At 36.3% G+C, this 24,443-nt stretch overlaps 2 protein-coding genes and 1 long non-coding RNA gene across 3 annotated transcripts; 2 read left to right on the top strand and 1 right to left on the bottom strand.

The window, feature by feature from the left end:
- Positions 1-1,786: 1,786 nt before the first annotated feature.
- LOC133331684 (uncharacterized) lies at positions 1,787-2,747 on the bottom strand (the record flags this gene model as incomplete). Its single annotated transcript, XM_061540065.1, has 1 exon — positions 1,787-2,747. A coding segment is annotated over exon 1 (961 nt), but the record flags the coding sequence as incomplete, so codon positions are not given.
- Positions 2,748-6,460: 3,713 nt separating this feature from the next.
- On the top strand, positions 6,461-8,987 carry LOC133331683 (piggyBac transposable element-derived protein 1-like). The gene is made up of 2 exons (XM_061540064.1): positions 6,461-8,335; positions 8,387-8,987. The coding sequence occupies exons 1-2, from the start codon at positions 6,903-6,905 to the stop codon at positions 8,403-8,405; spliced, it is 1,452 nt and encodes a 483-aa protein (XP_061396048.1). The 5' UTR covers positions 6,461-6,902; the 3' UTR covers positions 8,406-8,987.
- Positions 8,988-15,411: 6,424 nt separating this feature from the next.
- LOC133331682 (uncharacterized) lies at positions 15,412-15,851 on the top strand. Its single transcript, XR_009754393.1, has 2 exons — positions 15,412-15,573; positions 15,672-15,851. It is a non-coding gene; the product is annotated as an uncharacterized LOC133331682 (long non-coding RNA).
- Positions 15,852-24,443: the final 8,592 nt, after the last annotated feature.

The following is a 24,443-nucleotide window of genomic DNA, read 5'->3' as shown; positions in this document are numbered from 1 at the left end:
AGAGTGCCTCAAAATTCCGCTGCCTTCCAGATCGCGAAGATTTCAGATTGGAAAACACTGCAGTTGCTATCCAGCTTGTAGGTTAACTCAAGGCCTAACCTTTCACAGTAGACGCCTGCCCCAGTGCCTTCTTCCATCTTGGATCCGTCTGTATAGAAAGCCAGACCGTCCAGAGGAGGGTTACTTCGTTTCCAGTCGTCTCTACTAGGAGTAACGACATCTACATCGTCAAATCTAAGGATTGGTGATATATAGTCGCTTAGTGTAATGCGTCGGTCCAAAGATATACCTGGTTAATTCAGAACACTACTATGCCCAAAGGTACAGTTCCGCCAGAGTTTTTGTTCATGCAGCCGTAGGGCGCTACGCGCAGCTTGACACTTAATGCTGAGGCCCAAAGACTTGAAATACAGCATTGCGTTCAAAGCTGCTTGTGGCTACTTCTTCTGGCTCCTGTAACTAAAATCGCGGCGGCTCTTTGTACCTTGTCTAATTTACTATATGTCGACTTGAGGCTCAGACAGTTCCACCAAACAAGAGAGCCATAGGACAAGATGGGCTTCACCACAGTGTTATACATCCAGTGTATAGTCGATGGTTTTAGCCCCCAGCTTTTCCCAATGGAGTTCTTGCATGCATAGAGTGCAATCATTCCTCTCTTCGTCCGCTCCTCAACGTTCCTTTTCCATCGTAGTTGACAGTCCAGGATTGTGCCGAGGTACTTTGCTTCGGGGGATAGGTGAAGTTGCACTCCATCCAATGTTGGTGGAACAAAAACGCCGAGCTTACCCTTCCTAGTAAACATTACCAGTTCCGTCTTCGTTGGATTTACACCAAGACTATTTGCCCTGGCCCAGCGTGACAGCGTCAGTAAGGCTCTTTGCATAAGCTCAGAGATCGTAGATGGAAATTTTCCGGAGATCAATATCACCACGTCGTCCGCATAAGCTACAACTTTGATACCTATCCCGTCCAATTCCCTCAATATGATATCAATAACCAGTAGCCATAGTAACGGCGAAAGCACCCCTCCTTGAGGTGTGCCTCTAGTTAACGTTTTCCTGATTTTTGCATCCCCCACACTTGAATTTATAATCCTGCTGTTAAGCATTTTATCTATCCAATATGTCAGGGTGTCAGGAATGCCAACTTCCCTAAGTGAGTGGTTTATGGATTCAAGTTTAACGTTGTTAAAGGCTCCCTCTATATCTAAGAAGGCAGCCAGTGTAACATTTGAATTTTCCATGTTCCCCTCAATGTAGCCTACCACTTCGTGCAGTGCAGATTCCACAGACTTGCCCTTTATGTATGCGTGCTGTGAATTGCTAAGAGAGGTGGTGTCTATACGACTCCTTACCTCCAGATCGATAAGTCTTTCGAGAGTTTGAGGAGAAAGGATGATAGGCTAATGGGTCTATAGTCTTTTGGTGCAGAGTGGCTTGGTTTCCCTGCTTTGGGAATATAAGTAACCTTTACCTCGTTTCATAGATCCGGAACATACGAGAGAGTCAGACACGTAGTGTAAATCTTCTCAAGAATCAGATAAATACTTGGCGAGGCATATTGATGATATATGTATGATACCATCCGGTATGATACCATCCGGTCCTGGCTTGATTTATTCACCCCTGAATATACTCACAGAAATTTACCCAAGACTTTTTCTTCGCGCGTTTTATCTCACTCTTGTATTTATTGAAACTAACTCTATAGAGGTTCCAATCAGTGTGGAGTTTAGACTTATGCGCCCTGTTATACAGTCGTCTGGTCGCTTTCCTGAGCTCACCAAGTTCCTTGTTCCACCACACTGGCCGAGATTTCTTCCCAGGGTGTGTAAGCGGACCGTATTCCTTATGGCAACCAAGGAGAACATCCGTTAGATTTTTCACGGCCCCGTTGATTTCCACAGCTGTTCCTAGGTTTGTGTTAAGAGTCAGCTGAGAGTTCGTTAGCTCCGTGAATTTCTCCCAGTTTGTTCTCCTTGGATTCCGATATGGCTGTTGTCTATCTCCATCAAAAGAGTACTCGAAGAGAATCTTTAAATGATCCGAGAAGGAACATTCATCAGATACTCTCCAATTTCTGATGACGGAGTTATCTAGATTTGAGAGGGTTAAGTCAATCTTTAAATGATCCGAGAAGGAACATTCATCTGATACTCTCCAATTTCTGATGACGGAGTCATCTAGATTTGAGAGGGTTAAGTCAATGACCTCCTCTCTATCCCTAACTTTAAAAGTCGGATCACTACCCCTATTACATATACGTAAGTTATAGGATAAGATGAAATCGAAAACGGAATCACCTCGTTTGTTTGTGTCCTTGCTACCCCATTGAAAATGGTGAGCATTTGCGTCGCATCCCAATATAACGTTGCAAGTGCTCGTCATCTCATCGAGCATCTTTCGTACACAGGTGGCTGGTGGGTCCATCTCCTCAAATGGCATATATACTGAGGAGAGCAGGGTGGCCCTCCCCGTCTTGTGCTCCAGCCTTACAGTGCACATGTCACCATTGCTGTAATTAGATAGAAAGATTAGATTTAAGCTCTTCTTACCTACTATACATGTTCTCACCTTGTCCCCCATGGACGCGGCGAAAATATCAAAGTTGGCATTCCTTAGTCTAGAAACCATATTTTTATAAATATATGGCTCCTGGACTAAGGCAATGTCCACTTCCGAGTTCGTGAGGGACAGGAGTAGTTCGTCGGCAGCGGCCTTGCAATGATGCAGATTGATCTGCATTATGCGCAGCCTACGCCGCTTCCCCACTCCTACTGAGTTTCGGTGGATGTGTTCAGTCGAAACCGAACCCATCCTGAACCGAAGCTCAATTTCCCCTCACGATCTCTGAGATATTTCTCCCCCGGTGGGTCAACCGCAACTCTCCCCACCATACCACCATCCTCGTTACAGCGAGTTAGACTGACCACAGTCCAACTCGATGTAGTGAGGCTGGGGTTTTGCAGCGCCAGCATCTTCAGCAGGAGCTCCTTATCCACAGAAGGTGGGGGAACCCAGGCTGAAAGAACCCGTCATGTTGGGATTTCCGCTAGGGAGACCGCTGCAAGGTCTGCTCCTTCCCAGAGCGCGCCAAAGCCATTAACGGTTTCCACAAGGAAATCCTTGGATTTCTTGTTTAGACAGTTAATGACTTTGGCACCCTTCTGCATGAAGGCACTACTAAACTGTCGGTCCCTTGGTCCGTCCTGCAGACGATAGCCGACCGAAGGGCTCCTTCAAATAGCAACCAATGACTTTCACTGATTCTGCCCTGAGGATCAGCTTTGTCTATGATCGCCACAAGAAGGTTTTCTTCAGTGGCTACCTTAGTTGGTCTATCATACGGCTTACGCTGTCGTTGACTACGAACCTTGGAGGTCGCCTTTCCAGAGGAGGTTGAAGACTTCTCCGTACTTAGTCGTTTCCCCTCAGTTTGTTGCCCAACGCAAGCCGCATAAGAGGTAGAAGGATCTACCAGACGAGAAGTCATCGTCTTCTTGGGTGAGGGTTGCTGACCTTCTGAAGAGCGGATGCGCTTCACAGATTTATTCTGTGGGCGACATCTGCTCCCCCAGGAGATGATGGGTCCTTTACTGACTTCCCCTTCTTCCTGTTTCGACCACTTTTTGGTCCACCCAGAGCTTTTGCCTCACCCTTGTCGCCAGGCGCAGAATCAGGCTTTAAGACAGTGCCCTTCGCATGTTGATCACCCTTATGGGTGCCATCTTGCTTTGGGATACCCTCAATTGCCTTTTCCTGTGCTTTCTTACTCGGGTTCGGATCAGAATTGGGCTTCGGGTCAGAAATCGGCTTAGCACCTTTGTCAGAGACAGTGGTCTTCGCCGATTCTACTACTTTTGTGCGAGCAGTGAGATTCGGGAGGGAGATCTTGTCCATCTCGAGTTCGCGATGGAGAGCGTGAGGATAAATTCTCTCGAATTTCCTCACATATCTCATCTTACCCTTGATGAGATGAACCTCCCTCTACGAGATCAAATTCGCGGCTCGCCCCATGAATTTGCGAAGATACGAAACAGCACGTTTGTAATGCTTCGCATCGGTCACTTCTCGGGCCTTCCCAACCTTCGAGCCACTGTCCGTTTCCGGGGGATCAACAGATTCCCCATCGTCGGACATCACCTCTGTTGCAGATTGCCTCTGAAGTTTGTCGGCTGGTGCCGACACAGGACCTGTTGAAGACAGACTGGAGGTCGGTCGGACAATATGGTCCACATTTCCTTCGTTGCTGCTATGGCCATCCCCCTGTGTAGACTTGGCTGGAATCACCGTGGTGTCCAGCTCATCATCAGTTAGACTAAGATTTAATAGCAGTTCCTCCGGAAGCGTGTCCCCACATTGCTCTTCCGGTACCAGTCTGTCTAACTGGTCGAAGAGTTCCTTACATTGTTCCTCTAGGCTATCGCGGATAGCGCGTAGAGTCCCGTGTAGGTCGTCCCCTCCCAGAACTGCAGTCCTGTCAGTTAAGGACTGATTTTCATCAGTCTTGACATTATCGTTAGCCAAAAGAATTGCCGGTTCGTTTTGTTTTGGAATTGATGCACTTGTAGCAGGTACGGCTGTAGGTGCCAAGGCGTCCACACCTAGAACAGCCGGATCACAATCGCTTGATCTCGACGACACGTGGCTTGTGACCTCACCAACGATTGCCGCCGGTACTGGGTTATTAACTCCCTGCACCGTAACTTTATTCTTTTTACTTCTTTTTCCCATCGTAGTTGATTTATTTAAGGGGATCCGAAGATCCCCAGGGTTTCCACGAATTACAGAGAAAAGTTGATATAGGAGACCTAGGTCAGTTTCTCTCAGCACATCATGGAGACCCCCTTCCCATCCGCCACCCGGGAAGACGCGCCTAGTAGGAGATTGGAGGCATACTTGAACTTTTAATGTTAAATAAAACAAACAAAATCGATTTTTTACAATTTATCTTTTGAGATAAAAGCCAAAAAAGAGAAGTAATTCCTTTATTTGCGAAGAATTTTTCTTAGTCACTCACGCGACGTAACTCACGCGACATTTTTGATTTTGCAGATTTTTTTCTGCAGTGTCTGCTTCACTTTTCCACCCCTGCCGACCAAGGGGGCGACCTCCCCATTCGTAAGGATCGCGTACACACCAGAGAATGACATCCATTCAACGCAACTAGTAGTACACCGGCTAACGCAATAGAAAAATCATTCATGTTCACCAACGCAAATTCTCCTAAGCATAACATAAACACAAAAGTAAGTCAAATACAAATGAATCCCACCGGACTACAATTGTTTCCACAAACAACGCAAATGATCGTTCATAGCAGAGTTTGCACTACCGAGTGTGTGGAGAGCGCAGGTTGAAATAAATCAACCGCCAATTGAATAACGTATTATACGTCTGAAAGAGTAAAATACAAAACTCGTGTTGAGAATAACATTAAGAGTAATTTTCTATACACAGGGGTTGGCTTGCGGTATATTATTTTTGACTTGCGTTTTACATAAAATAAAATAACGCAACTACAATTAATGGCAAATTAAAAATTAATAGTGCAAAAACGTTTTTTAAACAAAAAATTAATTCATTTTTTTATTATAAAAAAAAAATTATAAGATTGCTACATATAAAATAGTCAGTATAGTTATTAGGGGAAATACAAAATTTATTTAAAAATTAAAAGAATAATTCGTGTTTTATGAGAAATTTTAAAATATTATGTATAAAATAACAGAAATAAAAACAAATTAAATGGATTGTCATAGTTCATTCTAAAATTAACTGATCATAAAAACAAACTTCACTCATAGAGTAGTACTGTTATGATGCGGTGCACCGCATTGATTCGATTGACTTTGTTTCTTTTGCGTTGTTTGCATTGTTTATGTTCTCCCGCACTCACATGCATAAAAACACTCTGAACGAAGCCGGCGATAGCAGAGAGTGTTTATACGAAGATATGATGTGAATGGAAAACAATCGGTAAAGTGAGAGTCAACAATGGCAGTATTTTCACGAATGACCGAGTGTTGACTGTACTATACCGCATCATTTGTAGTTGCGTTAAGTATTACTATCGCTTTATTTTATGCATAACGCAAGTCAAAAAAAAAAGCTACCGCATGTCCATCTCTGGTACACACCATAATTCGCATTATGATGGAATATGAGAAGGGATAGAAAACCAACTACAGAAATATACTTCAAGAGCCAGTTTGTTATTAAGTTGTATTATTCATTTAAAAATACAATTATATTAGATTTTATAGTTCTATATTCATGCAAAAGTCTACTTTAGAATACACAGAATTGAAATCAATACACATTTTACTATGTGGATCTCCCATAGAATAATTTGTGCGATGAAAATCTACGTATAATGGTTGATGATATCTACTGGATCGAAAAGGAAGTCTGAGGGTATATTATCGTTTAGTATTTTAACCCTTAATAGCCTTCAGGAACCTCAACTTTAGAGACTTGTTTTTCAAAAATGTTACTTTTTTGCGCAATGTTTATTCAGCAAATATTCTCTTTATAATGTATGCCATCTAGCGGAAAAGAAAATCATATGCTTTTCGGTGCTGAACAGCTGATTTTTGACGTTTATCAGAAAAACACACAAAAGCTTCAAAGTGAACAAATCGTGCTTTTTCAAATTGATTGAAATCAAAACTTTTGATCCAAAAGAACCAAATAAAATTAATTTTTATTATTTGTGCACTATATTCAAACCATGTAAATATCTTTTTAACAATATAAATTTTTTTTATTTGTGTTTTTCATGTAAAAGTCCTTTGGTCCTTCAAAGAACCAGTAGGCACTCATTAGAGAAGTGAAATTCGTTAGTGCTTTAGCGTCTTTTTCTTATTTTAGTGTTAATTTTTAATTTTTCATAGAAAAATGCCACGTAAATACAAAGATTTTACCACGGCTGAAGAGTTTGAAGCATTCGTCAATGATTTTGAATGGTCAGAAAGTGAAATTGGCGATATATCAGATTATGACGACGACAGTCTAGACGATCCCGATTTCAATATAGTGACAAATAATGATGCGAATATCACTGATCAGTTGGAAGATGATGTGTTCGAAAATGGGAACGAATTAGATGCTGAACAAGTTGTGAGTGTGGAACCAACTGCTGTTGAGAGTGTTCAAAATGAAGATATAGTTGTTACTGGAGATAGCACACGCTGGCATCAAATTGCAACATTTTACAAAGATATCACAATTGACACGGACTCTTCCGAGTTTAAAAAATGTATCTGGAAGAAAAACCATATGCAGAATCATGCTAGTTGGGTTCAGTTTGGCAGCGATTCTGAATTGACAACAGAAATAATGGCACTAGATACACCTTTCAAATTTTTTTCTTACTTTGTAAATGACGATATAATTTCTAATATTGGAAGCCAAAGCAATTTGTACGCAATTCAAAAGGATTCATTGAAACCTCTAAATACAACGCCAGACGAAATAAAACGCTTTTTTGGCATTACATATTTTATGTCCGTCTTCAAGTACCCAAGTATCAGGACATATTGGGGTGAATTTGGCATACCGGCTATTATGAATACCATGACGAGAAATCGATATGACAAGGTACGCCGGTTTTTGCATCTAAATGACAACAGTAAGATGCCACGTCCGTCAGCTCAAGAACCAGCTCCTTCACGTCGACGAGGATTGCGTCCACAAAACACTGATTCCTCAAACATTGATCGTTTATATAAAATTCGTCCGCTTATTGATGCTTTAAATAGAAACTTTGACTCTGTTCCAAAAAGAAGTCGTTTGTGTGTGGATGAACAAATTTGTGCCACAAAAATTAAGCACTATTTGAAACAATACTTGCCAGACAAGCCTCACCCGTGGGGCAATAAGTTATTTTTGATGTGTGACGATATGGGATTCTGCTATAATTTTGAAATTTATTCTGGCAATGAAGACCATGTTTTGGAAAATGAACCAGATTTGGGAGCAGCAGCAAATGTTGTGGTGCGGCTTGCTCGTAGAGTTCCGCGTTTCAAGAACTACAGAATTTTCTTCGATAACTATTACACAACTATTCCTTTATTGGCTTATTTACGCACCCAGGGAATCTATGGGCTTGGAACAGTTCGACGTAACCGAATTCCTGGCTGCAAATTGCCAGAAAAATTACCCAATCGAGGAGACTGCGAAGAATATATGACCAGTATTCATGGTATAGATATAACTACTATAGCATGGAGGGACAACAAAGTTGTAAATATGGCATCGACTTTGCTTGGCATCAAGCAATTGAAATCGACAAATGCAAACGACACTGATGACGCGCCTACGATTGCCAGGTATTTTATACTTTCAACAAATACTTACTGAATATAATTTTTTTTCTTTAGATTTGACAAAAAAAAATAAGTGTAACGTAAATATTCAGTGCCCTGCGATAATCCACGAGTACAACAAGTACATGGGAGGTGTTGATCTTATGGATTCGTGCTTTGGTAGAAGCCGCATAAGAATAAAGTCACGCAAATGGACAAATCGTCTTATATACCATATGATGGACATGGCCATGATAAATGCATGGATTTTATATAAACGCCAATTCTCTTCATCTCCTCGTACAAATAACATGCTGACTTTGCACGAATTTATCGTAGACGTCAGCAAAGTTTTAGTCAAATCTGGCACACAATCTATAAGGAAAGGACGTCCAAGAAGCACTGGAGAATGTGAGACCCCTGAAAATGTGCCAAAACGAGTTCGGGTAGTAATGCCGCCTAGTGACGTGCGGTTTGATAATGTTGGGCACTTCCCGAAATACCTAACAACAGGCAAACCTCGCTGTAAAATGCCCAATTGCACATTTAGAACAACAGTGTATTGCATTAAATGTGAGGTAGAATTATGTTTCCAATCAACAAAAAACTGCTTTCTAGAATATCATACAAAACATTGAATAAATGAACTGAAATATATATAATTTAAATGAAAATAAAAAAAATCATATATAGACCATATGCATTTTACTTGTCAAAGGAGTGCCTGGTGGTTCTTCAAAGAACCAACACACAAAACCTCCCCTAAAATGTCCAAAACTCAAAATTGTGAAAAGTCGTAGAACAAACATTGTTAAGGGTCCTAAAATACATCATATAAAATTTTTTCATTGAAAAAGAAAAAGTCAGGCTATTGAGGGTTAATTGTTAATTGTAGAAATTGTTTCTGCACTGATTCATCTTTATCGGAATATATTGTAAATTGGGGATCCCATACAACAGAGCCATATGCTAATATGGGTCGTACAAGAGATGTAAAAAGTTGTTTTTTAATGTAAGGATCAAAGAATTCTTTAGCTCACCGTTTTATAAAACCTAAGACACCGTGGGCTTTGTTTACCATAGAAATTACATGATTATTAAAATTTAATTTTGGATCCATTAAAATACCTAGATCAACAAATGAATCTTTATGCTGAAACCAATTTGATTTAATTTATATATTAAAAGTTCATGGTTAACCCTGTCAAAAGCATTACTGAAGTCAGTGTAAATTGTATCGGTTTGATTACGCTGAATAAAACCTTTAATGACGGTTGAGGAAAATTGAATAAGATTGGTAATGGTTAAGATTGGCTGAACTGTATGAGAAATTACATCAGTAATTAATTTTTCGAATAATTTTGGAATTGCACTTAATTTAGCAATTCCAAATTAGCAAATTAGACATTAGTTAAGCTACCAGATTTGTGTAAAGGAACTACATAGGATTTCTTCCGGAAGGTAGGAAAATGACTATATTTCAGGGAATAATTAAACAATAGCGTTAATGGGATAGCCAATGTAGCTGAACAGTACTTTAGAATTATGCTAGGAATGTTATCCGGACCTAGACTTTTAATTGATCTTAGATTACGTGGATTTTTAGAAACATATTGACTTTGTAAGAAGGCATAGATATTTGATCTATGTCGATAATTTATAACTATATGTGTCTTTATTTTGGCAGGGTGGATATGAATATGTTTTAGGCAAAAAATTTGCAAAGCACTCTGAAATTTCAGAGGATTTCTCAAATGTCTGATTATTGTATTTCAAAATGGTGGGCTTTGACGTAGCTTTTCTTTTAATATTAACAAAGTCATAAAAAAGATTTACGATTGGATTTGAAGTTATGTTTAATCTTGTTTAAATAAAGATTGTAACGTTTTCGGGACTCTGTCGTATATTTAGACCTTAGCATATTTAGCATAATCTATAGAGGAGCCTGATTTTTTATATTTTTTAAAAAGTTTATTTTTATAATTTTTAATACTTGAAAGCCCAGGTGTGATATGAAAACCCATGGATATCTTTCCGAGTTTCTAACTCAAACAGTGGGAACACATTTTATAATAAATTTATTTAGGATATCATAAAATGACAATTCTAGATCACTATGACTCTCACAAGTAAATAATGAGGTCCAATTTATGGTTGAGATAAGTGTGTTTAACCTTTGGGAAGTCCGTTTTATCATAATTAGGAACAGATTTAAATGACATTGAAGAATTGTTGGTAGCTAATTCATTATGCATCATGGATATGCATAATGTAGGATGGTAGTTATCTTCGGGAGTACATACTGGAGGTATTCTAATTATTTCAAAATATTGTGTATAATTCACAAATGCTAGATCTAGAATTCGATCATAACAATTTGATATGCTATTTATTTGATAAAGATTTATGTCGCTAAATCGATTTACAGACGACAGATTAAAATCGCCAAGAACTAATATTTTGTCAGAGTTATTCATTTTGTTAGTGATTGGATTTATTGCTAACACATGCTGATTATAAATATCAAGTTGCGATGAGGGAGGAATGTATGAGCAAGTCACAAATAATTTAAAATTTTCTAATTCAATGGATATGCAAACAGTTTAATTCAATTAAATTAGTGGAATATTTGGCATCAACTACAATAAAGACGCCACCACCTTTTTAGGCACGTCTATCTTTTCTAAATATTTGATATTTAGAACACACAATTTCGCTATTTAACACAGATACTTTTAACAAGTTTCAGAAAATACTATAACATCATAATTAAAACCAAGACTATCCGAGAATAATCGAGTTAATTTTGTGTTTAACCCTGATAGCACACATTGAGAAACATATTTGTTTATTTTGGCAATATTTCAGCCCTCTGAGGCAAATGTGCTAAGTTTTCAGATCTTTTCAGAAATTCCTTAACAAATGCATTAGCAGGCCAAAATTCTCTCGAAATTAGTCGATGAAACATACTTTCTTGTATTACGATTTTAAAAGATGATCTACTTTCTGAGAAAGCAGACCGAAGCTTATAACAACGTAAAAAGAAATTTCCATCGATTTTATGTAATAATTTACATCCTCAGCCGATGTATCAGGTGCAAACCTAAAAACCTAGTGCAAATACCATTTTCATGGTGGGAGCCATAGATAATGGTCTTTGACCAGGTTGGAGGGAATTGCTAGTGACGGCTACGGAAGACGCATTAGATGTTTGAACTGATGATTTCCGATTTCCGTGAGTGGGTTTTGAAGTCTTTTCCAGACTAGCACTACTAATACTCACAGATTTTGGATTAATCACTTCATTTACATCCTTAACGATTTCCGAGGCCGAATGTGACGCAACACTAGCATAAGTCTGGACCCAATCAGTTTCCGTTGTATCTGTGATATTGACGGAAGGTGATTGTGTCACTGTATTCCCAACAGAAACTGGATTTGCGACTAAGCACGATTTTATTGGGAGCCTTTTTCGCAGACCTTTTACATTTCTGCCCAGACACAGACGGTGATTACACAAATTCATCAAGCTCTTGGTACTTTTCGAACAAATTGGAAAAACTCTCATAACGTTTTGATAACGATATAAATTCCCTTTTCATTGCTCCGACTGCAAGTCTTTTACAAAAATGGACACAGCACGAAGGGACACCAATATTATACCGTCAATCCCACGTCGGCCGGTTCTATGCACCGGATTGACTCGGAGGAATCAGCTTCCAACCAAGGGCTGTCAACCCAGCAAGTACATGTTTGTGTATTTTTTCAATTTGGGAGCTTCATTACCCGGAATGTTTTCTCCGGATTCTTTTGGTCCGTGCCGGGATTAAGACAAATCCCGGACCATGGTTCTGCTCAGTTTGTCACAACAGCATCCAACACAGATCTATCTCAGTGAATTAGATTTCGTTATATGGGTTTACACCGAGGTCAGCCTTGCCATCGGTGGAATAGTTAACACTTTCGTCGGAAAATAAAACCAGAACTCTGGAGTCTTTTTAATGTACTATTTTGACCACAAATATTATTATTAGTTAGAAAATAAGGAAGATCTTCCCGATTTGTCGAATACCAGTTCATACGATAAGCTAGAGAAACGTGTCAAAATTGGATAAGTAGTTTTTGAGTAATCGTGCCCGCCAGTGTTTAAAACATTGATTCGAGAAAAAAGCGAAAACAGCGAAAAAATGTTCACTCTTCTACATTTTATTGACAACTGAAAAAGCTATCAAAAGTTATTTACGATGCTAGAAAACAATATTGCTTGCCATAAAAAAAATAGTTGCGGGTCGAAAAAATTTTAAAACGATATTTTATGAGCGCCGTTCAAAGGTATTCCCCTCTGCCCTACCTATCATAAATTTTAATGTAAAATACAGGCAATAAATTAATGACTATATGCTGTTTTTATTATTTTCCATGTAAAAATTGCATTTTTATCACTAAAACCACCAAGAAAATAATTATATTAGACAAACAGGAAATTGATGTAGAAACTAATGGTCTTAAGTAGTACTAATTATAAAACCAATAAACCGATCAGGATGAAATTTTCCGAAAGTGATAAAATAAATTGTACAGGATCTACCATATTAAATTTGAAAGCGCTTCGAGTAATTTGTTGCCTCGAAAACCTGCCATTGGGCCTATAGTTTACTGCATCAACTTATGGAATCATAACTCACTTTAATACATATTTTTAATTTGTACTATAAACTAGAATTAGTATAAATTCTGTTAATATTTTATTAAATTGCATAGCATTATATTTGTTTTTTTATATGTTTAGTGTTTCTCGTAATTCTGATGAGGAAGTGACATCAAATGAATATCGGCCACCAGTTCCACCGCACAGAAACATTGCCATAAAACATATCCCCAGCCAGAACTATTCAGTTGCTGACAATGTAAGTATTATATACAAAAACCAGTCCTATAATTCTATGTATGTATATTAATATACAGTTCCGGTAACGTAATTAACACACACCTGAAAGGAAAAGTGTTTTGATTAACCCTCGATTCGTTCGGAATATTTTTAAAAACATTTTGATTGATGTTCTGCTCATAAAATGGGTACATATAATGCTAATAAGTGATGACACATATACAAACCTAGTTTCTCAAGAAATTATTTATCTAAATAATAGAATTTCTAACGGATATTCCTCGGATAGAATCTTTGATGGACCCTGGACATGAAACCGAAAGAAATTGAATATATGATCTAACCAAATTTCATGCCAATCAGACATACATCGTGATATCGAAAATCGGACACAATTGTGTATTTAAGTTAAATGTAAACCTGGTACGCTCTAATGTAAGCTTTTGCACAATTCGCTGTACTACAGCTTTGCAAAATTGCATGTCAATCGGAACTTTGGGTATTTGGTGTATATTGACTATTTTATATTTTATATTAGTTATAAATAAAACTAACCTATTTTTTAAAAATGTACATACATTATTCTATCATGACTCTCAATTCGTTATGCTGCGCAAAATGTCTAATTCTGAACTAGGCTCGATTTGGTATCTTGTCGCAAACCGACAAACGTCGTGTATTGTATTTGATGCATAATTTGTATAATATCGGATGAAAATATACATGGAAGCTATATCTCAAAGTCAGAATCAATTTTCAAATATTTCATTAGGTTTCGTACTTGGTTGAAATTTGTTTATAATTATAGATGGAATTTGTTTATAATTATACATGGAAAGACATTTATTCCATGTGTATTCTCAAAAATAACTATGGGTCTACCTCGTTTCTTTTTACATGTTACAAACATATACCAAAGACAATAATACCCATTTCCACAGTAATAATCCGGGTGCGGCGAACGATTAAAATACGCTCTTTCTCACGAATGCTCATGGCGAGAATTTTTTCCTTTTTTTGGCAAATGATAAAGTTACAATAAATGAACAAGCATTTGTAATCTTTTAAGAATATTGGTATAGTACGAACAATTCTCGAACGATAAAACTTCGCTGCAAGTTTCGTCGATTCAATCTTTCGCGAGTATTCGTTACTGGAGAGCCTTTATTTGAAAAATGCAAACAACAAAAGTTGGCGAATACTCGCGAAAGCTTTAAAAAAAACGAACAAAAAGATAATAAAAAAATGAAAACTCACGGCGAATGAATGTGTGCGCAAGAGAATGTGTTGGGCATGGTCGAATAACAAAACACCTGCCCAGCAACTATTGCGTTCACGGACGTTTGTTGTTGTTTTGAGCATTCGCGAATGTTCGTAGTCATTCGTGAGCGAATGTCAAAAATAATTTCAATCACCAACGCAACGAACGATCGCTGTTGAGTGTTCGTATTCGTTTGTAATGTATGTGCGAACATTCGTTTGGCGAATGCTCGTTTGGTCACGATAAATTCAATAGCAAAATGAGCACAAACGAAAATATCGTAATTTTAATCGAACGCGATCGAATTTGTGCTCACCCTGGTTATAATGCTTTCACATTATTAAGTACTAATTTTTAAAACTTTATAATTTTTAACAAAGCAACCAGACTATACCAAAGGAAATGTAGCGCAACCAGTCCCCACAAGCAGTGTCTCGCATACAAATGCGGGTTTATCTCTACATGACCAAGCCCATTTAAAAACTTCGCCAGGACTCCATTCCTCCATTTGCTTGCCGAAACGAAATGGCCAAAATTATACAAAATCATTACAAGAAGAAAAACACAATGCTGAAAAATTGGTGGAGTGTTCAAATCAAAAGATGAATGTGTTTCAATTCGATACATTGACTCCTAATAAAAAACAAATGTGTTCTACGAAATCCAACCAAATAAATGGAATTTCTAATGGTAAGATATAATATTTACGAAAATGTAAATGAAAAATTAAATTTGTATGTTTTCTTTGGACATTTAAAACATGTATCCGAACATATTTCAAGTGTGTTTTCTATTTACTTAAATCCTACAATAAAAATGTTTTCTGCATTGTTTTTTTTATATAACCTTACTATATTAGAACGCCAGTCACAGTTGATAGATAAAAAGGTGTTGATTAGTGAGGCAAAACCATTAGAGGACGCTAGTCCTTTTATTAAACCATGCTATGAACAATCGCAGAACAAAACATCTCGAGTAAAAAGAGCGACTGTAGTTGGAAACCCCATGTTCTCATCTACTGTGGACGATAACAATGATGAAGAGGAATGCTTAAGCCTAGATGATCTCGATATGGATTACGAACAGATTATGCATTATTTTGACAATTTGAAGGTAAGAATACATAAACACATTCCGCACATATGAAATCGATAAGGAGTAAAATATATCTTGTTTATTACAAAATATATAATATATATTTTTTATTTTAGGAATCAAATGCCTGAGTCTGTAGCATAATCACTGATGTCCAAACAATTCTAAACAGTTTTCAACAGCAATATGATAATATAAATATCGATGCTAGTCCAAACCACTAACATAACACAACACCAAAATGGAGCTTGAAATGGTCTATTATAAAAGTTAAACCACGCTGCAAATCACTTTAATGTTATACCTAATATACATTGTCAATCATATACTTGCATATACATATTAATTTATAAATTGTAAAGCATACATTATTTGTTAATGCGAAATAGCATCTAACGTGCGATGTGTAAAAGGTCAAACAACTCCTGTACAAGTACGCATGCTTAGAATATTTTTTGAACGATAATTACAACCAATTCAAGTCATTAATACAAATGTAAAAGAACTATTAGAACATATGTTATTTAAAAAATTGTCACATCCATTTGTAATCATAATTAGTACTGCGTTCTATGTGTATGACTCTGCTGAAATCACTCCCATCTCTCTTCAAAAAGCATATAATACGTATTCGAAGTACGACAAATATTAGCTTAAATATACAAATCCAGCGCCTATGCAAATACTCGGTATCAGACTTGATGATTTAAAATTTCTGGCATTCCAAATTACATTTTCCAAAACATATAAACACATAAAGTATATTGAATGCTTCAATTGTTTTAGCAGAGATCCAAAATTAATATTTTGCAGTTGTATTGTTACAAAATGTTGCATGTATTTTCGACCTACATGTACTGAAATATTAATAGGTGCCCAATATTACAATGTGTATTTTAGGCATCACACGTTAAATGTATGAAAACGCTAACATTAAACATAGAATCTAGTAGTAAAAATAGTTTATTGCTTTAGAGCTTAAAATTTGATTGTAATATATTAAATATATATATTGGCGGAAAATAATATATTCTCAATAAAAAGAAATATTCAAATTATTGTAAAAACTTGCCACACACTTTGGTCGTAATCATTGTCAATACGAATGTTTTCATGAAATTAATATGAAAAACTACTAATTGAGTTGATTTTCGTTCTTATTAGTCTAATGTTATTTTTGAGTAAGATATTACTGTTGAAACATTCCAACCATATATAGTTTAGGGAATTTGGGAAACACCTTCATTGTGAATATTTCCCCCTTATTTGAGCATGTGTTTACTTCCGCCAATATATATGTGTGAAAATATATACAACATATATGTGTATATAAAATAGTTTTTATATATACGTACGTATTGTTTTGAGCTATGATTTTACATTGGTTCCCGCTTGTTACGTGAGTATGAGATGAATTATAACAATATATATGGGCATTTGCGGAAGAGGTAAACCAAGGTCGCCGATTTTTTAATTATACTTAAATACGTGCAGTAGTGGCAAAAAGGACAAAGAAAAACAACATTTGTCTTTTTTTATTCTTATTCTTGGCATAAATACTAATTTAATGACTACAAATGTATATACTGCAGAAGTAAAAATTGCAAAACCAAAAATGTCGCGTGAGTTACCCAGAAAAATTCTTCGCAAAAAAGGACAGGCCAAATTTTGCCATTTGAAAGTGAAATAAGAATTCTTGATGTTTCTTATTTATGTAAAGAATATTTGAAGTTAAAATGTTCACAGAATTCTAAGAGTTTTCCCACTATTAGCAATTTAGTGAGTGAGTGACCTTTTTTGTGGCGGTTATTTTAAAAGATGAATATCGGAGGCTCTCAAAATTTTTGCCACAAATAGTACTCTTAAAATACTACAAAAAAATGTACTAAGGGTGAATTGTAAAAAATGTAATTGTGTTTGATATATTTAACATTTAAAGTTTTATTTTCCTCCGAAAGTGTGTAAGTTACCTCGGAAGTGTCCATATATATATATTTGATATTTCATATCATGTATACAATAAGTGAGCAAATGTAATATTCCCATTTCTCAGTTATCAAAAATGTTTTGGTTTTCTAAATTGTTCCGTCCAATTATATTTTATTTTTTGTGTATATTTTTAACAAAGACAATAGTTCTTAAAGTACGACATACTCACAATCACTGTTTTGTTATTCTAGTCAATCATTGTTTTGTAATTAATATATATCTATTTATATAAATAAATGAATAAGCTTTTTCTGTTTTTTATGTTACGCAGAATTAAATACCAGTTTCTAAATTGATAACCATTGTTCAAAAAAATTGGATTTCGAAAGGCGCAATTATCAATATTGTCCAAATATCATGTTATGTATTTCGGTATAGAGTATAAGTTGCTTAAATATAAGGCTATTATATAAACGAAATACCTTGGATTTTAAGGGCTATGGTCAATGAGAGATCTACGGATTACATAGGATTGTAACCACCAATTCTGAGGTTTTTCTTATACAAAAATATCAACTTCTCCAAAAATTTTGCACAGAAGAAATTAAATAAAATATATATATATATACATATAAACTTCAAAAAACATTCAGTACTTTATTATTTGTTTGTAGGGGAATATTTAATGTACAATCCGGCTCGTCTGAAATTTTGTAATACAGTAAAATGTCGAAAATTTGTAATTTCAGGGTTTCGAATTAGCGGAGGAAAGAAAGAAAACAAGTGAAAAAGCGTTAAGTTCGGCCGGGCCGAACTTTGGATACCCTCCACCATAGTTATACTGACTGTTATTTCCAATAAAGCTAGAATACACTGCGTCGAATGTTTTGGTATAATAAATGTAACAAAGGCACAAAAAAATATACAACATACAATAAAGAAGGTTGGAGGGAACGTTATGTGGGCCTAGACAATATTTTTTTTTAATTATTGGTCCGCCTATTTACTAAACTACCGTTGTATAGGATCTATGTGGGATTAGGGCTTAACTTTTATACGGTCATTTCTTCTAATGGAATAATTGGTTTCCTTTCAGTTGTGAAAGTACTCAGCTCCCCCGCCACGTCACGGCTTATTCCTAGGGGGAGTAGGGCTGAAGCTTTCTTACCCTCTTTTCTTTTAAAATATAATGGAATAATTAGTTTCCTTTCAGTTTTGAAAGTACTCAGCTCCCCCGCCACGTCAAGGCTTATTCCTAAGGGGAGTAGAATATGTTAACTTTGGAATACCATTTTAGTTTATATAAAATGGCCCAATTAACATAATCCATTATTATTGAAATGCATTTCAATATATTTCAGTATATTGAATCATATCGGAAAGTGCCACAGTTCGCATATTCATTAATTTATGATCAAGCATAAAAATATATACGATGCTATGGATAATTATTTGAATGATATAAGTTGTAAACATTATAATTTAATTATATTAAAATATATGTATACATCTATATATATATATATATAATTTATATAATATATTATCTTTATGTAGATAATTTATATAATAAACTTACTTAAGTTCATATATATAGAATGTTAATTTTCTCCGTATGGTTAGTGTTAAAGTCCTACAACTATTCCATCATGATGGCTATGTATGGTACAATAACTTTTGCAAATACTCCGATCAGACATTATATTAGTAAATGCCATTGTTGTATAAGTCCATCAATAGTGTCACATAAAATTTGCCGAAAAGAAGTTTCCGAAAAAGATGGATTCCTATAAACGACCACTAAACATATATCTTTATACTTTATAGCAATACACTGCATTGTTTTAGATCCTTGCGTATGGTCTTCTTTTATTAGGATTCTAACGTCTTTTGCTATTTCTGATCGTGAAAAAATTAGAATCCCCCTTTTATTTCTATCCCTACATAGGCCTTCTTCAACACAGTCAATTCTACTTATTTCTGCAAATCCCGGGATACAACATGTTTCTTCGGGTAAAGTCCATGTCTCAACTAGACAAATAAAATTGCTGTTCATAATTGCGAAATCAGAAATAATATCGTCTTTATGAGCTCGAAAACTCTGAATATTTTGGTAAAAAATTTTAATTCCGATTTCATTAGAAGTTAGGAAATCATATTGCAATTTTAATCTTTTTGTATTGGATAACTTCTGTAATTCTAATTTGACTGGGTCACCATTCTGGAAAGGTTTGGGAGGATTAAATGTTCCAATGATGTACAAACCTGATGCATTTGTTGCTCTACTGCAGGCGACATAAAGAGCTGCTCTGGACATATTTTTGCGAGTGTGTACTCCAACTTTCTCGTATGTAGCGCCTTGACTCTTGTGAATTGTGATACCCTCTGCAACAACCAATGGGAACTGGCGACGATCAATGCAGATTTGATCATTTCTTTTGAATTGAAATGATCTAATACACATTTCAATAGGAGTCCAAAGCGATTCTCTTGAATGGGGATTTCGTCTACGTGCATCTCTTCCGACATTTTCGTCTGAAAACATTAACCAAAGAGTTCTTGGGTTTGAGGTTCCTCTTTCAAAATCAATATCCATTAAAACTCCAGTAGCGCCATTAACCAAACCATCCGCTGTGTTGATATTGATGGTTATCATATATTTAGCTGATTGCTTCAATCGAAGTTCTAAAGGAAGACCTTGTGTTTCAGATGTTTTCAGCTTTTTGATATTGTTGAGTATATTTGCTCTTTGTTCAGGTTGCAAAGTGTTGCTTTTGACAATGTCGTATGCTTTAGAAGTAAATGCTTCGGTAGGCAATTGATTTAGTTTTAGTGTATTATAATGTTCGGCTTCATCGTTGGACATGAACAAATGAATAGCATCTGGTGGAACTTCATTTATACTCTGTACAATTCTTGATTTGAAAATATCAATGTCTTCATTTGTCATTTCACCGTTGGACATTCTATTAAGTGCTAATGCAAAACTTAAATCTTCCCTTTGACGCATTATTTCTGTCAATTCATAAAAATTGAAAAGATCCCATAACTGGGAACCTACAATAAGCCCATAAGGGTTTGAAGAGTTAGAACTAAAAATCCATCGATCGCCAACGGGTGGAAGTTGTTTTAAATCACCGAAGGCAATTATTGAAATACCACCAAATGGATTTGTATTCTTAAATATCTGTTTCAGGCGTGCATCAAGATAGCCTAGCATTCTTGATCCGACCATTGATATTTCATCAATAATGATCACATTCACATTAATCAATTTTGCAAGTATGGAGTTCACACTGTCGCTGCTCAGTGGCCGCAATTCGCCCGAAAATTGATTGATTGGAAGGGAGAAAAGAGCATGCAAAGTAGATCCTCCAATTCCGAATGCAGCTTTTCCGGTTGGTGCCGTCAGCAAAACTTTTGGTAAATCGGGATTACTACCAGGTATATTATTGAGCCTATGAGTAATAGACTGGTATATGGCTTTAATTAAACGGCTTTTGCCGACGCCAGCCCCACCTCCAACGTATTCATAAAAAGTTTTCTTTTCAACAACATTTTGCAAAATATGATGCACATATGCACGCTGTTTAACATTAAGTGTTCTGATATTTAATAGAAGCTCCTCTTCGCTTACTATTGGAGGTAACTTTATGAATCGTATGTCATCGTTAGATTCACTACCGTTATTATTCTCAACGTCAAAAATATTTATATTGTTATCAATCTCGGGTATTGCCAATGCACGGAACTCGTCATCAAGCATTTGAGACGCTATTGTGTTATCAATTGCATCATTAATAATGGCGTTATTGTCATCTTGTACTTGTAGCAAGATCTCGTCAAGTTCGCCTTCTTTAAATAAATCAAATTGCAATTGATTCTCTTCAATCGTGCGTTTATGAACCATACAGGTATTTTCGTTGTCATTTTCTAACAATTCTTCGACTTCGTTTCTCCATGGTAAATACAACATAACCAAAGATCGGAAATAATCGTCCCTATTTGTATTTACTTTAAAGGAAGGAAATCTTACAATTGCTGGCGCTTTCCTTTTATAAACATACCCTGAATTATTTTTTAGACGGATGGGAGCTCCAACGTGATCCATATTTGTCTCCTCATTCTCAAAATAATCATCATCTTGCTCTTCTTGAGGATGACATTTTCTTAACTTGCGAGAAAATACATAATAAGCTGCGAAGTATGCCAAACAAACATTTTCTAAAATGTCCGGTCGTTGGATATAGTGATCGAGAATATTTGTTTTGAAGATATTAGTCGAATCCCTTTCAAGATTTTGTAAATCTTGCTTCGATTTTATTATTCGTACACGTTTTTCAGGAGGAAATGTGTTAACGTATACTTCTGCGCTGCTGCATTGTGACAAATTCATGCCCAAAATGTTATAGGATGCTTCTTGGGCTGAAACTTCAGAAGCATTAATAAACTTATTTCCGATATGCTGAAGCCTCTCCTTAACAGAATAATTACCATTTCTTATTTCTGCCATGGCTTCTTGTAACAGCCTTGAAACACCTCTATTGGATTTGTTTATATAATTAACAATGTACGCAACGCAAGCATATGCATCCAAGACGAACTGAATGTCCATATTCGATTTCTGCATAGCTAAAATTTTTGGATTGAATGCATTTATTGCTCTATCCTTGAATGTTCTTTTTAAAAATATTTGTGGCTTCTTAATTGATGATCTTATAGCCATAATATATGCGTCTCTGTTTAAGTTAATTCTTTCGTGGGATATGAATTGTTCAAACGTTCGAAGTTCGTCTATTTCATCATTAGATAAATTGGCGTTAAGTAATCTATTGATTTTGTCGAAATTTTCTTTGTGTACCTGAAGTTCATTTGAATCAATATCTTCAGAAAGCGGCAAAAGTATTTCAGTGTTTGGCATTGGGGGATACGGAATGTGGAAACGACAAAATTGTTGTCCACGAATTTCACGTTGGCATGATCTACTGTGGTTGTGACGCTGAACATTTATAAAATTGTGCACATCAGTAGTTGACGAATCTGTGGAAATAAACCTATCAATGAAACTTGTTACTGGCTCGAATGTCGTATGGTCTGAAATATTTATTTGAGGTGCATTATATAACCAGTATATTCCATGCAAATGAGGAGAACCCCGTTGTTGAAATTCTATTCTCCAGTAATATTTAATTACATTATGTTCCTGGAATATTCCGCCATCAGATTTGAAATATTTAAACAAATGCCTAATTCTCTGATCAAAATATCTCGAACATGTTATTGGATCTGCACGAATAAGATCATACTTTTTTTGAGTTGAGTAGGACATAGCTTCCATTTCAGTAATGTCTTTTCCTTCCAATATTTTCACTAGAATTACTAATAATTCGGGCCACTGGGATTCGGCAGCAGACAACGTAATAAAAAATGTCGGAAGTCCAAACTGTCTTATCATGGCTAAAACTTTTCTCTTTTCTCCTTCCCAGTGAGCTGGCGAAGATCGTATGCCTTTCAAAATGTGATAACCGTCGTCATGTTGAACAAGATTGTGGATAACTTGATCATCCAAAACCTCAGCCGCCGTAAATTGTCTATTTCCAACCTTTTTCCTTAAGCAAGTAGAAATGCTGCTTTTAATGCGGGAAAACTCTAATTTTTTATAAGAATACAAAATTTTGTCAACCCGTGCACACCGTCTGTCGTAACGTCGAACCTCAGACTTAATAATTTTTCCAATACTAGCACTACAATTTCTTTTAATACCGCAGTATATTGTAGGATAGGAAAGTTCCTCAGAATCCTCGTCCAAGAGCATATCTAACGGCCGCTGTCCTTCGCCGGGAGCCACGGAAATACGCTGCAATGGCATATTTTCTACAGGATTATTATCTAATAAAGTTTCTTGTGGGTTCACTTCTTCAATATCATCCTGTGCTAAATTATTATTTATTAATTGAGAGACTACCTCTGCGTCTTCCACGTTGGAAACGAAAGGTATTTCTTCAGCAGAACTAACATTATTCAACCATTCCGCGGAAAGAACTATATTATGTTTCGTATACAGTTCTGTATTTATGAGATATCTTGCTGCCTCGTAAATTTTTGCTGGTCGTATGGTTTCGGTCATGAAACTTTGTTCATATTGTAGCCTACGCTTTAGATGAACTTGAACAACTTCCGTTTGATTAAAGTTTCGTGGAAGTACATTCACTGTTTTGTCTAATTGAATTGGTACATTAACAACGGCACCCCTTACAGCACATTGGCGGTTGTATCCTAGAGAAACAATTCGCATAAAGGGAATTCGTGGCGACACGAATCGTTCTTCTAATGGGGTCATTCCTTGAAGTTGTCTTGGAATCTCTGGGAAGTGCAAACCATTTGATAAACAAATTGTGGGTACTCTCCCTCCGTTAGAAATTTTGTGACACGTATTACAAAATTTGTATTTATTATCTTCGGATGGGAATGTATTTGAGAGGAAGAAAACTTCGGATAGATTGGGATATTTTGTTAAAAATGTATCTTTAACAATAAATTTAATTTGGTTTGGAAACCATAGTCCCCCGCAGCAAATGCAAATTTCCGTCGGCCCATTTTTAATTAGTTCTGAAAATTCTTCAAATTGTACGGACCGATGCCTTTCAGAATCCCTTTCTGAATTCTCTATTCTAGATTCCGGAGAAAGATTTTGCCTTATATAAGCAAGTCTGGCAGCTTGACGGCTGTTTTCAATTTGTCTGTTAACGGCATTTGACCTATGACTATTCACGCGAGAGTTTCCTCTTTGGGTTTGGTCCTGAGCTCGAATACGATTAAGTCGTCTAGCTTCACGACGTTGTTGGGTATTGCGTTGCTGCTCAGAAATGCGGTATACTTGATTCGTTCTTCGAACAATATGTTGTTCCGAGTCATTTAAACGTTCTGCCTGTCTATATGTAATATCAAGCCGACGAATG

The sequence above is a fragment of the Musca vetustissima genome, unplaced genomic scaffold (genome assembly GCF_032173495.1).
Source record: "Musca vetustissima isolate MV318-11 ecotype Yass unplaced genomic scaffold, APGP_CSIRO_Mvet_v1 utg51079, whole genome shotgun sequence".
NCBI classification, from domain to species: domain Eukaryota; kingdom Metazoa; phylum Arthropoda; class Insecta; order Diptera; family Muscidae; genus Musca; species Musca vetustissima.
The sequence above is the reverse complement of the archived record's forward strand: the minus strand, read 5'-3'. Positions and strand labels throughout refer to the sequence as shown.